At 41.2% G+C, this 17,979-nt stretch overlaps 1 protein-coding gene across 1 annotated transcript in view; it reads right to left on the bottom strand.

Moving 5' to 3' along the window:
- ADCY2 (adenylate cyclase 2) overlaps nucleotides 1-17,979 on the bottom strand; it is a 438,100-nt gene that overhangs the window by 101,556 nt on the left and 318,565 nt on the right. Inside the window, exons 10-13 of the mRNA XM_068531874.1 lie at nucleotides 16,958-17,134; nucleotides 13,438-13,481; nucleotides 9,009-9,089; nucleotides 357-426 (exon numbers count right to left, since the gene is read on the bottom strand). Of these exons, the coding sequence (XP_068387975.1) occupies nucleotides 357-426; nucleotides 9,009-9,089; nucleotides 13,438-13,481; nucleotides 16,958-17,134 (372 nt within the window). The remainder of the gene's footprint in view (nucleotides 1-356; nucleotides 427-9,008; nucleotides 9,090-13,437; nucleotides 13,482-16,957; nucleotides 17,135-17,979) is intronic.

The raw sequence follows: 17,979 nt of genomic DNA, 5'->3' as shown, positions 1-17,979 counted from the left end.
TAAACTTGTCAGAAAGGATTTTGCTTTCTTTTAAAAACTTTTCTACGAAAATTTCTCACTGAGAAAGCAAGATATTAACTTCTTCCTTTTCCCTTAGCTCCACATCACACAGACATCATTTACTAACAGGAGTGTTGAAAGAGGTGACTCGCCAAAGACAGAAACCTGGTAACCAGAAATGTGGTAAAACAATGTATGCCTGGAAGAACCACAGGAAAAGCTAGAAAGAAATCGGATATGGTTAGAGGCAGTTTAAATGTTGCATGTAAAATGCTATGAATACAATTTCATGATGGAATTTTTAAAAAACTAATATTTTGGAAAAACGATTGATTTTGAAGAAAAATATAGCTTACTTCTTTTTCTAGTATTTTATTGTAGAAAAGCAATGAGATTCTCTGAATGTCTTCAGACTTGAGCCACTGCCTGGAAACAAAAAGGATAGACACATCATAAAACCAAACCTCCAACCAAACACCTGGAACTATTTTTTAAAAATGACTTGCGTTCTTCTTTCTTCATAATGCCAAACATGGAATCTAGGTTTGTTAACAGGATATGCAAATATAATATGCTTATTCACACATTGACCGCCTTGAAAATTCTATATTACAAACCAACTGTCAAACCAAGTTGAAACTCAAGTTATCCAACTTAAATAATTAGGGAGATAAGTCATCAAAAGGACTCAAGTACGTCAATAAATTTATTCCCTGATGTCTTACTGAAACCACATGCTACTTTCATCTCCTAAAGGATCTGGTTCAGGGAGAAGCACCATTTTTCTTAGCTTATAGCAAGCAATACATCACAGAGCGTCAGAAATACTTAGAGTGGCTTCCACATGCAGGCAAGAAGATTTTACTCCTTTCACACTTACTAAAAATACTTTCATTGTCATGTTTTTCATTTCTATAAAGTAAAAAAAAAAGTCACGCTTGAATACAGATTTCAAAAAATGGGTACAAATACTAATATAAGAAGCAATCAGGTCAGACCACTAACATAGTACGTCGATGCCAACATAAACACACACATACATAACACATATATATCTCTCAGACGTTGAAAAATAAAAGGCATATGGAAGTAACATTCTCACACATTGACTGACTTTCAGAAATTTGTTTCGGGAAAGCAGTTGAGATAGAGAAAGACCTTAAAGACAAAACCCTTCTTCACTAGAACATTGTGTATAATCGCAGGTTGAACGGCCACCCTGGGTGTATGATCCAGCAAGCTGGGCATATGATGCCCGGTACAGTCACACATTTTGCAATAAAATAAACACACAGTTTATGAAATAAAGCTAAGCAGACAGAGAGATAACACATTCTTATAGTCACGAGTACAGAAATGTAAGAAAAAATTGAAATCTATGCATCAAGAAAAATACCTAGAAATAAATACGAACAAAAGAAATTACCGTCTAGGTTAAGTCATTACACTGAGGAATTTTTATTTCTACTTTCTGATTTTTTTAAAATAAAGACTTTTATAATGAAAATATATAATTACCTGAATTGCATATGTATATGCATGTAGTATTTATGCATAAATACCTGCATATTTATGTATATATTTCCAAGTGTATATAACTATATATCTACATCTACATTTATATCTATACTTATATATCTGTATATAGGCAGAGAGAGTACATACATATATATACTTCTAGAGATAAAATGTTATACCTGTGAAAACAATGATCAATTCCCAAGAATTCCTAAATATAGTACTTTTCCAACCCATTGGTCATATCTCTATGGATTTTGACTACCTGCAACATATTTGGGAGATAAAGACAAATGGGGAAGGCCTTTGACGATCCAGGAATAAAGACCAAGTGAACTGTCACACATTATCCCATAATCAACAGGGACAGTCACCTCCTCATTTCAGACACAGGTCGAAATGTACACGAGGTTTCACATCAGGGTTGACCCAGTTAACCCAGGAGACCGGCACATTTGAGGAGGAACATCTCCAGGGCTACCTGGACAGCTGTGTGCCTGGAACATCTGGACAGTTCTGAAGACACTCACAGCACACGCACCACGATGAACTTGAGTTTCCCAGGAGACGAAACCACAGACAGCACAATTTCAACTGTGGCCCAGAAGTCAGTCATGTATTCTAGAATGATTGCCATTAAAAGTGAGAACTTTAAAAATACTTTTGGATTCAAGGTTATAAGCTTTAGGTATCAGGAAAATATACATATTTTTTTGATATTATGACTGCCCCAGCTGCAGAGATAGGTTATTGTTCTGTTTTATGGCACTAGTTGGAGGAATCAAAGGTTGGTTAATATTAGAAGGAGCAGAAAATAAAATTTAAGATAAATTTTAACTATACTAATTTTTTAGAACTGTGTATTCATTATGGATAATCCTATGAATAATGTATGCCAGTAACTTATTAAAAAGTTTTTTTCTTTATTACGGATGAAATTTCTATTTAAAAAATGCTCCTGGATAACATAAGCTTGGAAATAAAATACAAGCAAAATTTACAAAGTGGAGATAAAACCAGTTCCTCATTGGTTAGTGGGGCCCCATGTTTCTGGGTTTTAGTTACCTGTCTGTCCTGCAGGTAGACAGGAAGCACTCAAGACAAAGTCTGCCTTTCTTTGTGTCCCCAACACCTAACACAGGTCGAAATGTACACTGAGGTTCCTAAGACTTGATCCCTGGACGGATGCTTGGGGAAATGACTGAATTCCAATTGCTGGTTCAAGGTATTTGCTCATAAGAATCTTGGCTGCAAGCAGAGTTGCTGTACAACTAGTTAGCCGTAAGGCCGTTTTGCCATAATAGACAAAATAGCTGTTGATTCACAGTTTTGGATTCATTACACTAGAAAATGATAATATATCAATCTTTGCACATCCTTCAGTGAGCAGTCATCTCTCCCACCCACCAAAACCAACAGTTTACCAAGCTATGGCAAATATATAAAAGGTGGCTAGTAATTGACAACAGTCATCGAGAGCATTAATCATTGGCTCTTTGGCTGATCTAGATACAACAGCTTGTTCTCTCCTGCCGTCTCTACCAAATTTATCATGCAGTAGTAGAAGCTGGAGACAAAAGGAGAATCCAGGTCCTATCCTCCCCAAAAAGAAATGGTTGTATAATTCTTGATGAGTATACATTTCTTTTTACAAATTTTAAAATTTATTTTATTTATTTTTTTAACATCTTTATTGGAGTATAATTGCTTTACAATGGTGTGTTAGTTTCTGCTTTATAACAAAGTGAATCAGCTACACATATACATATATCCCCATATCTCCTCCCTCTTGCGTCCCCCTTCCACCCTCCCTATCTCACCCCTCTAGGTGCTCACAAAGCACTGAGCTGATCTCCCTGTGCTATGCAGCTGCTTCCCACTAGCTATCTGTTTTACATTTGGTAGTGTATATAAGTCCACGCCACTCTCTCACTTCGTCCCAGCCTACCCTTCCCCCTCCCCGTGTCCCCAAGTCCATTCTCTACGTCTGCATCTTTATTCCTGTCCTGCCACTAGGTTCTTCAGAACCATTTTTTTTCTTTTTTTAGATTCCATATATATGTGTTAGCATACGGTATTTGTTTTTCTCTTTCTGACTCACTTCACTCTGTATGACAGACTCTAGGTCCATCTACCTCACTACAAATAACTCAGTTTCGTTTCTTTTTATGGCTGAGTACTATTCCATTGTATATATGTGCCACATCTTCTTTATCCATTCATCTGTCGATGGACATGGTGGATTTTTTTGCCATTTGATAGTGAAGATCATGAAATAGACAGAATTGTGGTATTTGGCACAGAATTTGGCTTAGATGATTTGGTGAAATATAAGGACTGGGCATGTGCTGGGACATTTCAGTATCGTCTGGATATGTGTCACCAGTGATATTACACATATTGATAAGAAATAGCAGAGTCCCTCCTCTGTTCATTTTACTCCCAGAGGAATCTGCAGAGGCTTAGAGCAGATTTTTTTATATCGTAAAGAATGTATGTCTGACATTAGATCCTGAATCCTTAGTGATCGGCCTTGAGAAAGAAAGTAGCATTGCTTTCTCTAAGATACACCCAAATACAACTATAACCATGTATCTACACGCATTTTAAGTGTATCTAAGTATTTTTTGCATTTTTATTTTTTGCAATCGAATCTTTCAAAATTTTGTTGCTAAGGTTTCAAGATGTCCATTTCAATGTTTCTCTTTTATTTTCTTTATTTTATCTTTTATGGCAAAACTGTCTTATGCCAATTAGTCCTGAGATGAATCCCCTTGCAGCAAAGATATTTATGGTGAGACTACCGGACCCACACCTACCCTGTGCCTTCCTTTTCTCACAGCAGGTCAGGTTTGGCCAAAGGCTTCTTCCTTGAAGCCATAAGTGATGGGCCCAATTCTTCCTCTTTTGTCCTCAGAGTTAAGAAGAGCACATCCTCCCCACAGGCCTCACATCTCTGTGGGTTCTCTGAGGTGGCCTCAGTTCCCATTAGTGATTCATAGGAAACTCAGAGATTTATAAATGTCATTTGGATATTTGGAGTCAGAAAGACTTGTGTGGGAAAATAAGGTCAAATACTTTGGGGAATTGGAACTACAGACAGAGACGAGAATGGAGAACGTGTGTAATATTCCCGGTCTCCTGACACTGCTCCTGACCCAAATGGTCTCTGGCACGAAGAAAGTCAACCCCACCCCTGCGCTACACAAAAGAATGATTATGAATTTATACTAAGTTGTTTTTGTGCTAGGCTGAGGCCAATAAAGGAAATTCTAAACAAGATCTTGACTTGAGCTGAGAGGCAAAGTACATCCACATCCTCATGCAGAATTATTCTGGAATGTTATCGCAAACGGGATGCTAAAATAGAGAGGAGACCACTTTCCTTGCGTTATGGACTGACTGTTCGTATCTCCCACTTCATACATTGAAGGCCTAACCTGCAGTGTGCGTATCTGGAGATGGGGCCTCCAAGGAAGTAATTAGAGTTGAATGAAGTCCTAAGGGTGGGGACCTGACTCAAGAGAATGAGTGAACTTATGAGAAGTGACACCAGAGAGCTCGCTCTTTCTCTTTTTCTGCGTAGCGCAGAGGAAAGGCCACAGGAGCACACAGCAAGGGGACTGCCTTTTGCAAGTCAAGGAGAGAGCTCTCACCCGAAACCAACCATGCTGGCACCCTGACTCGGACTTCTAGCCTTCAGAGCTGTGAGAAAATAAATTTTTGCTGTATAAGCCACTCAGCCCATGGCATTTTGTACGGCAGTCCCAGCTGACTAACACGCCACCTATCTATGCAGCCTTGAATCCAAAGGTCCAAGTGGCCTCAGTTGTGCACTAAGGCCCTGGGTGACCTGTGGCATTTGGGAAAGGTGGTCCATGGACCTGCAGCTGAAATAAATGATGCTGGATAGGTGGTCTCTCGGTGTGGAAGCCTGACCCTTCCCCAGCCCTGGGGTCGGCCGGTCATCCACCCATACATGCACACCACCCCACTCAGACATAATTAAACCTGGGTCTCGTGTCCTTCATTAACTCACCAGCTCCTTTCCTGCACCCCAGAAGCCCCTGTTTCTCCCCTTTTGAACTTTTCACATTACCTCTTTCCTACTGTTTTCTTTTTCTTTTTAAACCAATCTGGAAGAACCTGACGTGGCAATCTCATTCTGAATATTAACTGTACAGCACACCCCTCTATTGAGATGAATCTTACAGGAGCGCCCAGGTCCTCAAGAGAAGAATACTGCCGTGGAGGGGATGGCCTGGTCCGTCCACCCACAGGGCTTCCCCTTCCCGGCTCTGCACCTCCCGAGGGGAGAAGCTTCTGGTAATCCTCCTCGGGGCAGACCTCTGGTACACACTTTCTTCCCTCTCACCTCGCTGCCAACTAAAAACTGCCACTTGCCACCTGCCTCTACAAGGACTTTGTCACTGGCCACTGCTGTCGCTGACCTTCAACACACCTTCAAAGGGGTTCAGAGTGGAGATCATGAATGAGGCACTCTGTGCTCTGGGAAAACTGGCAGAAAAGGCCTTCAGATAGTTAAGATATCTCCAGGAGATTTTATGAGTCCAATTTCTTGCCTCTTCTCACATCTAGAAAAGCACTAAAATCATTAATGGGCACGTCTGCTCCTCGTAACTAGGAGCAACCTTCTGCCTAAACGTGTGCTGGGTTGCACGTGCCCCCTTCACCAAGATCACGCGTACACTGACCTCCTCCCCACCTCTTCGGACAGTTCCTCAGAGCTACCTGAGAGGCTGTCTCCTGGCCTACAGTCCTCACTTTGCCCCCAGTAAAACTTAATTCACAACTCTCAGGTTGTGCATTGTTTTTCAGCTGACATCACCCACCCGGACTAAGTCAATACCTCTGCCCTGAGCTCCATCCTCACGGGGGCCTGGCCATCTCTGGTTTGGCTCTGCAGCATTCATTTCAGGGTCTTCCTGTCTTAAGGAATCCTCTGCACACCAGCAGGATGGAGGTGATCACACAGTCATTGGTTAGAACCATTCAGAGTGCTCACGCCCCACCCCCCTCAGGCGGACTCCAAGTTGCTTCTCAGGGCATCCGACTTCCCACTCAAGCCTCTTTACCCTGAGAGCCTCCTGCAGGGGCGTCCTGTGTCCTGACTGTGCTAAAGACTGGTAAGCACACCTCTGACCCTGGCGAGTCCTGTTGTCACACCATGACGGTTTCCCTCTCTCCCTCTTAGTTTCCTTCAAGGTTTGGCCCAGGTGTCACCTCCTCCAGAAAACTTGAGACTTTTCGTCTGTGCTGTCCTGCTCCTCTTCACCTGTCACAACTGTAGGGCATCTGTGCAGCGATCTTTCTTCCCCTCACTCAGGGCTCTGAGGGGTAACACCAGGCCTGGGGTCTTGGTATGCATGTCTGATGCTGAGCAAATGACATTGCTCACCCTTTAACCAATGCTCACTAAATGAGTAAAGGAATGAATACATGAAAATCTGCATATAAATCACTGTTTTATGTCAATAGCAGAAAACGACCGAATGGTACATCAAGCCTGGAGTCCCTACTGAATCCTCAAGGGGAAAAATCAAATAAGATCAGAAGAACATCTTATCGAAGAACAAGAGAAGTTAATGAGTAGGGCATAACAGAATGGGAGTGAAGCTAATTAAAAAAATAGGTGCATAATAGCTTCCATTTTAAAAATTCCCCTTTTGATTTTTGAGTACAGCATGACATTTTCTTCCACTTGATTTCTGAAATGTGTTGGGAAAATTACAGCATAAGCGGTTACACCAACGTTAACCACGACTTTAGCATAAAACTACGTTAAAACACAAAGGTGGTAACCAAACATGTATTTGAGTACAAAATGATACCATACTGACAGACAATTCACAAACAACCTTGACAAAAATAAAGCAAAGCCAATGATTGTACTTTCTAATGATTCCTTTAGTAGGAACGTTCTAAAAAGTGGGCATAAAAGTAGTTTAACAAGGTAGGCGTCCTGCATGAAGACATGCTGAGGCTGATTTTATACATTCGTTTTTTATTATTACTACTATCATTGTAATTGGCTAGACTTTGCCAAGGAACAAGATTTCTTCTCTCTTCTGCTGTATTTTATTCCAGTGGGTTACAGAGTAGTAACTGCTATTTGCTCTGGTCGAATGAATATACATTGTGTGAAATCAGACTTCCCTGGGTTTTAGCTGCCAGTACATTACAGGTAGTCATTGTTGCTCAGTTGTGAGGTGTTGAGGCTTCAATCAGGGCAGAGTTGAGACTATTTTTCACTTGGATCCTGGTATCAGGCAAAGCAGGGCACCTATCTCGGCACTGCTGATGTGCCCTGAGTGCTCTATGGCAGGTGGAAGGCTTTATCTATTTGGGGTATACAGCGGGGATTAGGCAGGTGTGCAATCAATGTGCTGGCCTATCTGAACTGCAGCTCTAGCCAGCCCTAGAGACTTTATCGTATATGTATGGAACTCCACACATACACACACCACCTACATACATACATACGCTCATGCGATTCCTTCATAAGTCCTGTAAATATTCTGAAATGCACACTTGCAAGGCACAGTCTAGAAGAGGTAGGCATTTTGCAAAGCTGTGTAACTTAATTTTGGAGGCACAGTGCCAGGTGAAAATCATTTACACTTTCCATGAGTCAACTTTCATGATAAAAATTAAATAGGTTTCCATAAAGATGAAAACTTTCGCATAAAACCTTTTCATTTGGACCTACTAAGGTTTTCACCGCAGTTTAATTCAATAAACATTTATGGAGCGTCTAATGAGTACCAGGAAACACACTGAGTTGTTTACCTCCTGCCCTTCATGAGGTCAGCCATGGCACACACACCTAAGGAGAATTCCAAGGCCGGTGAATGTAATCATTCTGTGCAAGCCATGAAAGCCACCAGCTTCTTTAAATCTTGTCTCCTGCCTTTTTGGACCATTTAAAACTACAATAGCAATTCTTGGCTTTATAGACTGAATGATATTTTGGCCTCCAAAGAACTGGTCTTCCTCCTGCTGCCTCCATGAATTCAGATTCTAATGCTCAAGACCTTCTTCCAGGATTTAGAACACAGGTTACCTCCACATTCTCTGATTTTTCGGGGTGGGGGGATGTAAGCATCTTGAATAGTGTCACACGTTACAACTTAATGATTTTCCCATGTGGAATCTATTGATCTTTAAACAATATGCTACTGAACACACTACGCTCTAATTTTCTCTCTATAATTATGTATCATGTTGTTTATCAGTAATTTACTTGGGGAGGATTAGGCAGAGTTAAAAAATTTTTAAAAGATGAAATACTACTAACAAAAGCTATTATTAAGGACGCTTGAGGTGAAATGAATGAACTGTCTCAGAAAACTTGGCTTTGTCATGATAAGTATGACAGAGTTTGGGGGGAAATTCTTTTGGAAAATATGTCATTATTTTCAAATAATAGGATTGAAATAAGAGAGGAATGATAATTTAAAAGTACTCACTTTTGTGCATTGATTCCATCAATTGCTTGAATCATCCTTTCATTTAATTCCTCTTCAAATCTTTTCTTTTGTGACTTGGTTCTATATGAAGGAGGAAATATTTTGGGTAAGAATATTATTACTAAACTAAACAATAAGGCTGCGCGTCTATGATGCCAAAACCTCTGTCTGATTCTGTTCACTGAATTTTTTTAAAAAAGGAAACAGTCTATGTGCAGCCTTTTCTCTATTACCATATAGCCACTCTGTGGATTGGATGAATTGGCTAGAGTTTTTGGTGCAGTAAAATGTTGCCTTACTACTCAGAATGAAATTAAAAAGCAACACTGAAAGATATGGCCTTGGTGTCTGAGATAAAAGAAATTTCTGTCCCAAGAGATGCACTAGCCCCTGAATTGTTGCCTTTATAAACTTTATTTTATGACAGAACATACTGGCCTTGGAAATTCCCTTGTAAAAATTTGGTGTGGTTGACAAAATAATCATTCCTGTTTTATGTTTTCCTTGGTCCATTTTCAAGAATTTTCAGAACTAAAGTCTTACTTGAGACACGTCAAAGCTTCATTGCATGTATTTAAATGTTCCTCAGTTTCAGAAAGCACTATTCACAGAAAACCCCACTTATATGTGCAGACTGCTCACTTGATCTTGGAAGTAAATAATCTGCAGTCATAATATAAAATGTTTTGCAAATAAATTGTGCCAAGATAAGAATGAGTTCTCCAAGGTTCATTTGACAATTAGCATGAGAATGATGTAAAGGAGAAAATCAAAATAATACCTGTTTTTAAAAGTTAAACATCTACTGCAAAGAGTATAAGCACATCTGGCCCTTCCCAAACTGGCCTGAACGAGCCTGCACCTGAGTCTGGGTGTCCGAGTCACCTAGTCCCATGGGAGTGAGCACAAGCCTTTGTCTTGTGGTTGGTTAAATTACTCACTGAATAGACCTCCTACTCTGGAATAAAAATAATACTTTTCTGAGTTTAGAACTGCCTCTCTATATAGATAAGAATAGTATTCAGTGTGCAATATCATATTTATCTGTAATTAAATCTCATGGAATTATCATTAATGAGATGGATGGGTAATCTACCTACATTATATCATTGTTTGTGGATTCACACTTTCAGGTCCTGCTTTCTGTAGACAGGCTAAGGGCAGTTTTGGTTCAAAAACAGAACGATATTAAGTGATCCACCTATAGACACCAAGCCAATGGAATTAAGAGGTTTTGGCATGCCAAATTCCAAGCTAAATTGGAAGGCAAATTAATTTTGATCCTTCTTTTAAAAAAAGCATGGCATCTCAGCAATCATCTAGGATGGCTCATTCCCATTTATGGCTGAGGTGCTACCTTCATTTTAGACTCTTCTTTTTCTTTTCATCAGCCCTATGCCAAGTGTTGGGATTCCTGACTTCAGTTTGGTGGCTTTCTCTTTCAAAAAGTGTCTCCAAGTGTGAGAAGGAACAGTGTAGATGCCTTGAGCTCACAAGAAAATTTAACCCTTCCATCATATGTCCAGGGTGCTAACAATGGCACTGTCGTCGTGAGTCTGTTTTAGGATTAGCTTAGATAATGCCTGTGCGGTGCTCAACGCAGTAAATGTGGCGCATGAAGTAGCCAATAAATGCATGTTATTATGCATCCTTTGCATTCACTAATTTTCTGGCTAACAGCTCCTGTTATTGCATGTTATTATGCATGTTATTATGCGTCCTGTTATTGCATGTTATTATGCGTCCTGTTATTGCATGTTATTATGCATGTTATTATGCATGTTATTATGCATCCTGTTATTGCATGTTATTATGCATGTTATTATGCATGTTATTATGCATCCTTTGCATTCACTAATTTTCTGGCTAACAGCTCTTAACATGTAGACAGTTTCCTTGTCTCCACAGTTTTGTGACCTCCGCTACAGAAGTGATAGGATACCCTTGGGGCTGATCACCTCCCCACGAGGAGTTCTTAATTCACCAAGCAGGGCTTTGTTCCTCAGATTTTCAACGTTTCAGCATTTTTGACCTTCCTGTCCTCGTTCCTGCCCTACTGTTGGCTTCCCCAGTACTCAGTGTCCCCAACCCCTCTTTCCAATTCCTCTCCATTCTCTCTCCTGAGCTCCTTCCCTGACCTGTCCCAGCCCCAGGCCTGGGCTGCTATATCTAAGGAGGCGTGGAAGAGGTCCTGCTTTATCTCAGATGATGCGTCACTGCCCCGTGACGCCCACTCACTGCCAGGCTGTGGGCTCAGAGAGGTTTTAGGACCTTGGCCATGTTACATAGGCAGGACGTACAGAGGAAGTCCCAGGTGAGGCTGATTTGAAAGCCGTGCTCTCTCTGGGAGGCTTGGGGCCACCAAAGATCAACCACCACGGAGGAAAGTGGAGTAGATGTGGAAGAAGCTCTTAGGAGGGCAGGCAGGACAGGAGAGCAGCTACGAACACAGGTTTTGGGGTCACAGACCCTGGGCATGACCACGGCCTCGCCTCCACAGTCACGTGACTCTGGTCATCTCCTAACCCAGCACCTTGGTTTCTTCCCTCCTAAAACGATAATGGCAACTGCATCTACCTTGGAGTAACCTGTACGGATGAAATTAGGTTCCCCATGTGCCTGGTGCAGATAAAAATGACAGCTTCTCGTCACTGTCTTTCAGACAGTGGTCATCCCCAAAGACACTGCCCACATCATACTGGCACCGCACGAGGTATTCCCCACTAGACAGATAAGAGGACATAGCACATATAAGGCGAAAGGATGTCCATGAAATTCTGTAGGCAGTTGTTTGCAGATGTGCTAGTCTCTTATTGGCCTGAAGAGTCAAGCCTTCTCAAGATATGTGACGGGCCCAAAATATTTCTTAAATTACCTTAATCTCTCTTTAATTTGGCATTTGCCACTTAAAAAATAACACTTCAAAAGCCCAAGAACCCAATTTTCCTTATAACATAGGGCTCTAAGTGTTATATGTCAATGTTAAAATTTCAAATTTTACACAAAATACAAATTAGAGCTCATTACAACAAAAATAAAGTAACATAGAGGGATCTGAAATAGTGTGCCCTAAAGATCTGGCAGGGAATGATCTAACTGCTTTCAGGCAATGAGTTTTCTACAGGAATATACTCACGTCTCTGTGGGGAAAGAAAAGCTGACTCAAGTTTTGGGCCTTTCATTAATTATCCTAACATCTTCAATAAGAAGTACTTAGCTCCCAAACCAATGCAAAAGTAAGACTCTGAGCCCCAAAGCTAGAGGAACACAGACAAGGAAAAGGGTTAGTGTCTGTCTGTGATCTTGTGAAGATGACAAAGGGACCTGCAGGCCTTTGTGGAAGCGATTTTTCTTTTTTTGAGCAGGGTGGGCTGCACTTCTTTTCACTATAGAAAGGCTGATGAGCCCTGGAGGTGGCTCTTGGAGGAGATGAGCGTTTCATTTCTTGCAGGGAGATGTTGCTGCTGTCCTGACTGGGAGGAGGGTGAGGGTGATGGGTGTGGCCCCAGAGCTGGTGGTTTCCCCTCCCCCTGCCCCCTGCCACTCTCTAGGCCAGCCTCGGATGAACTTCTTGACCTGCAGCAGCTCATGGACTGGGGGCAAGGAGTCCCTGGCCTCTCCTTGCCTCATCCTTGCCTTCAAGTGATTGAGCCTCTCTGGTCCTCAGTGTTGCCATCTGTAAAATGGTAGACTACATGGTCTGTAAAGGGCCTTCCATCCAAAAAAAAAAGGCTGGACTTACCTTGCTTTTATTTCTAGGATTCAACCCCAGAAACATCATTTTAAGTAAGTTACTCATTTTAAGAAAGTTCAATTTTTTACTACAAATTAATATGAAGAAGAATCATTTTAAGAAAACAATTTAAAGTTCTAAAGTGTTTACTAGGCAGTGTTTTCCTTTTCCCTCTTTTAACTCTAATAAAACGACACCAATAATCCTATTTTTAGAAGCTGAAAGCAATTTAGTAGGGGTTTTCACAAGTAGCTGCTCTTTTTTTTTGGAAGAAGTAGACTTCAAAATTACTATAATTGATGATAATTACTTTCAGGAATAAATAAAAAACAATTAAGCCTTTAAAAAATTAGAAAGCGGGGGGCTTCCCTGGTGGCGCAGTGGTTGAGAATCTGCCTGCCAATGCAGGGGACACGGGTTCGAGCCCTGGTCTGGGAAGATCCCACATGCCGCGGAGCGACTGGGCCCGTGAGCCACAACTACTGAGCCTGCGCGTCTGGAGCCTGTGCTCCGCAACAAAGAGAGGCCGCGATAGTGAGAGGCCCGCGCACCGTGATGAAGAGTGGCCCCCGCTTGCCGCAACTAGAGAAAGCCCTCGCATAGAAACGAAGACCCAACACAGCCATAAAATAAAAATAAAAAAAAAAATTTAAAAAAAAAAAATTAGAAAGCGGAATGTATACACATATACTATACCTTAAGGTGCGACTTTGAAAATTATGCTGACCCATTGGTACATCCTATTAAAAAAAAGAGTGTTAGTTGCCAAAAACATACTTTAAGAACCTTGCAGTGATAATGATGTATATTTCTTCTTCTATCATGGAAAATATCATTTAGGTAACAAATAACTACCCATGGGGAGAAAAAGAGCTTAATTATAAATGTGAAACATGATTAAAAATTCAGTTTATATTTCTAATGTTGTTGTAATCTATAAACTCTGGATGTTGGAAGTGTCAGGATTGTGGTCTGAATTTTTAAAATTTCCATCCTGATATTTGCAGATATGATTTCAAACGATGCCTGCAGAGGACTGTTATTAAAGTTACTGTAGACAAATGATGTGAAAATGTAGTTTGACATCAGACAAAAATTTTAAAAATGCTTTAAAACACAAACATGATCATAAAATCTATAGTCAATCCTTATCACTGACTGGGCTGTTAAGAAATGGGACTATTGGTTAAGTGTGTGAAAGCGAGAATCATTGATCAAAAAGAAGAAATCTACATATGAGTGCTGGTAGTTCCTGAAAAAGGTCAATGAGAGAGAGAGACATTGGTCAGAGTTAATCAGTGGGGGTCTCCACTGCCAAATGTTCAATAATAGACTTAAAAAACCACAAGATTCACTTTCATACATTTAAATAAAATAAAATAATTAAAATAAAACTTGGAACAAAGTGGCTCCAAATAAACTGTTCTTTGTTGCTTTGATCTCCAAGGTTAGATCAGGAAATATATTCAGCCTAAGGAAAGGTGAGTCTTAAAAAAATAACTGAACTCCAAGTTTTATTATATAAAGTAGAATAATGCATTATTTACCAGCTCTATCAACGTTAAATCAAGAGTCAATGAAGTTCTGCATAGGGGATTAGATAAAAGAAATAACTTTTGGCAATGACAACTGTTCAACCCTGGGATGTATTAATAAGAATGGCAATGGGATCTTTCTGAAACTGAGTAAGGGACACAGTCCTATGGGCTTCATGTGCTAATAACCAAAGCCTCAGATGTCCCCTGTCTCTACTAAGGCAGTCCCTAGGCTCCGTCTCTGTGACTGGAGGCCAGCTGGTCAAGAAAAGTGAGTTTGTTCCAGAGGCCCTCTGATTTTTATACACAATTTCCTGAAGTTCAAATCTCTAGCCAGTTACAACTCTCTTGAAAGAGGCATCTTCACTAACACATAATAACAGATTAAAGTCAGGCTGAAATCTTTCCTTCAGTGTCTTGCTGAGATAGTAAGGCAGACAGTTGCTCTTAAGTCCCGAGACAATAAAGACTGATAAGAAATTAGCAACCACAGCAACATCAATCACACACCCAGAAAAGCGAGGCCTTATTTTCACAGGTACACATATGAAACAGCACAGAAAATCATGTTTTCATATTTAGATCTGATTCTTATTTCTTGAAAACCAACCAACCAGCCAACCAACCGACCGACCGACCGACCAACCAACTCTTGGTTTAAGACAAATCTCGATGAGAGATATTAGCCATTAATACTAATAATAAATGCAGTGTTGAGATGAAATTATCCAACTTTTTTCATAAGAGTGATAGAAGCATCGACTTTCCCTGACTACTAGATCCTAGGGTCTTAGGGTACCTTTCCTCTAACAGGGTCTAGTTGCTGGAAGGTTCCAGTTGCCCCAGTCCTGCCTCCTTGGATCTTTTCTCTTCTTATGATATCATCCAGCTCCATGGCTTCAAATATCATCTAAAACCTGATGCTTCTCACAGCCACATCCCCAACTGGGACCTCTTCCCTGAGTTCCAGACTCGCACACCCAACTGCCAACTTCCTAGCTGCACTTCGGTGTCTAAAAGGCATACTGATTTGAAGATGTCCATTAGCAAGACCTGGATTTTTCCATCTGAAATCCCCTGACTTTCCCCGAGTATTTGTCCTCTCAGTTCATGGAATCATCATTCCTCTAGGGGTGCAGCCAAAAGAGTGTGGATTCATCCTTGATCCTCCTTTTCACACATATCCACTCCATCACCAAGTCTTATATGTTCCACTTTCAAATTATAACCTGAGTTTGCTTCTCACTGTTTCCACTACTAAAATCTTAGCATAAGAGGGCACCATCCTCCTCCCTCGGAACACTGCATTCTTGCTCCATTACCCAGAGCATTAATTATGCTATGCCCTCCCCTTGCGTAAGACCCTCTAACGACTTCCCATCACAATCAGAATAAATGATACATGATCACTTAGAGCCTCTCACCCTGATGACCTCCCCTTGCTTATTGCTGATGACACTACAGCCACACCAGCCTCCTCTCTGCCCTCAAAGATGCCAGTTCATTTCCATCTCAGGGCCACAGAATTTGATTTGCCACCGACTTCTCCCCTTCTCTGAGATGTCCCCAGCCACCCCATCCAGAGTAGCCACACCATTCACTCCCAAAGACGATACTCCCATTTTCTCTCCATCATGGCCCTGAGCAGCACCTGGAGTGATCTTGTTTGTTCATTTGAGTCCTACTTAGGGTCTCTCTCTTTCCAACAGAATGCAAACTCCTCTAGGACTTGCCCTGGTGGTCTCCCTTGTTGACTGCCTGATGGATCATGATCTTCTGTCAGATCATTTATTTTTCAGTTGAAGCAGAACAAAGGAAGTTGAGAGAAGAGATGTAACTGAGACAAAACAAGAATGCTGAGCCCCTGCCTTTTGGGCTTGGGTGTGTGATTGTGAAATGTCCACTTTTACCTGACAGCCTGGTATGTTTCTTTTTCTCGTCAGCTAATAAGAATTACGTAACATCCCGTTTTCTTTCTTTACCTCAAATGCATCCCTAATACAATTAATGCCATTCTGCATGAAATTTTACTCAGAGATTGTTTTAAAATCTAACTGTACCACTGGGATTATTCTAAGTGCTCAACTGTCTTTACTTTTCTCTCCTCTTATGAGTTTTTCTATTGTCTATCTGCACTTCAGCTATCTTATTGAGAATGTCCCTGTTGTAAGGAGCATTGGGACTTTATTCTCTGTTGGAAGTAAGGATGATGTAAATAAAGATCTCCAACAATAGAATGTACATTGCTTCTGACACAGCCTGAATCTCTGGGTGATGAAGAGACAGTTTTAATGATGCCACTCAAATTCCAAGGACATCATGCCTTCATTTGTTCTCTTATTAAGATGCTCGGGCTTTCTATTGTACTTCATAATAGCAGAAGCAAAACACAAACCTGGATTTAAAAAAAGAGTTCAGTTGTATTCAGTTGCTACTGTCAGTTGTAAGTAACAGTCTTGGGTAATAAAGTTATAATGCAAAATCGCTCTAGGTTAAAACCCTTAGCAATGCGGGATTGGTGCTCATTGATAACCTGATATCTGTAAGGAATATCTGAGAATGCCAATCTGAGAAGTCGGAGATGGTAAGCTTGCCTCATTACAGACAAAAGTTACTTTGGCAGGAGATGCCTTTTGGGGAACTAGCTTTCGCCCAGCGCTAAGGGCATGGGGAGGGCGTACCGTGGTGCTGATCTTGCCGTTCTCTGTGGTCATGCTGTCTCTGTGATGCAGGTGTGCAAAGGGCTTGGCCGCCCCCCAGGACTCCAGGTACCGGGTCATGCGGACAGAAGCCCTCATCTTGGCTCCATCGAGGGTGGGTCGAGGTCTGAAGAGGTGCTGGGGGCTCCGTCGTTCTCCCTTGGGGTGAGAAACAAAGCATTACACCTGGCGGGGCACAGGTGCACAGCCTCCCGCCTTCCTGCTCTGCCCACCAAGAAGCTTCTCTTGAGTAAGCAGATTCCTCTAACATCATGCCCGTCACTTTCCTGGTTCCTACTCTCATTCCTTCAGTGACTGGTATTCAGTGCCACGAGCTGTTGGAGCCAAGTGATTTTTTTTCAGACAACAAAACTTACCTGTAATTGAAAATTAAGGAAAAATAATAGCTATTTTAAGGGATGTTTTTATAAAGTTGATTCTTAGACAGAATATGCTGGTCTGTTTCAATGTATTCTTGATGGTTGTGTTTTTTCCTAAAGCGACTGGGGGTTTTCTGATGCTAAATGGCCCCCGAATATCGGTGTTTTGGTGTTCTTTGCCTGAACACAATGTTCTTTCTTTTTTTTTTCTTTTTTCTTTTTTAATTGGGGGTATAGTTGCTTTACAATGTGGTGTTAGTTTCTGCTGTACAACGAAATGAATCAGCTATAATTATACATCTATCCCCTCCCTCTTGGGCCTCCCTCCCAGCCCCCCATCCTGCCCATCTAGGTCACCACAGAGCACAGAGCTGAACTCAGTGTTCTTTGTACACATTTTTTTAACCTCTTCCCTGTGCCGTCCCTGCCCCATCACCGCACAGTTTGTCCCGCTTGTCATACATCTGTCTCCAGATCAACCCTCTAGTCAGTTGGAAGTTTGTCTCTGAAGGTGAAACTGGGGTTTTAGGGAGGTTATTGTGAGTAAACATTAATAAACTTGATCTCCTTGATTTTACAATATTGGTTTTGACAATTCAGAGGTGTGTCTTGCTGCTCTCTGCG

This window comes from Eschrichtius robustus, chromosome 2 (assembly GCF_028021215.1).
Source record: "Eschrichtius robustus isolate mEscRob2 chromosome 2, mEscRob2.pri, whole genome shotgun sequence".
Classification (NCBI taxonomy): Eukaryota; Metazoa; Chordata; class Mammalia; order Artiodactyla; family Eschrichtiidae; genus Eschrichtius; species Eschrichtius robustus.
The sequence above is the reverse complement of the archived record's forward strand: the minus strand, read 5'-3'. Positions and strand labels throughout refer to the sequence as shown.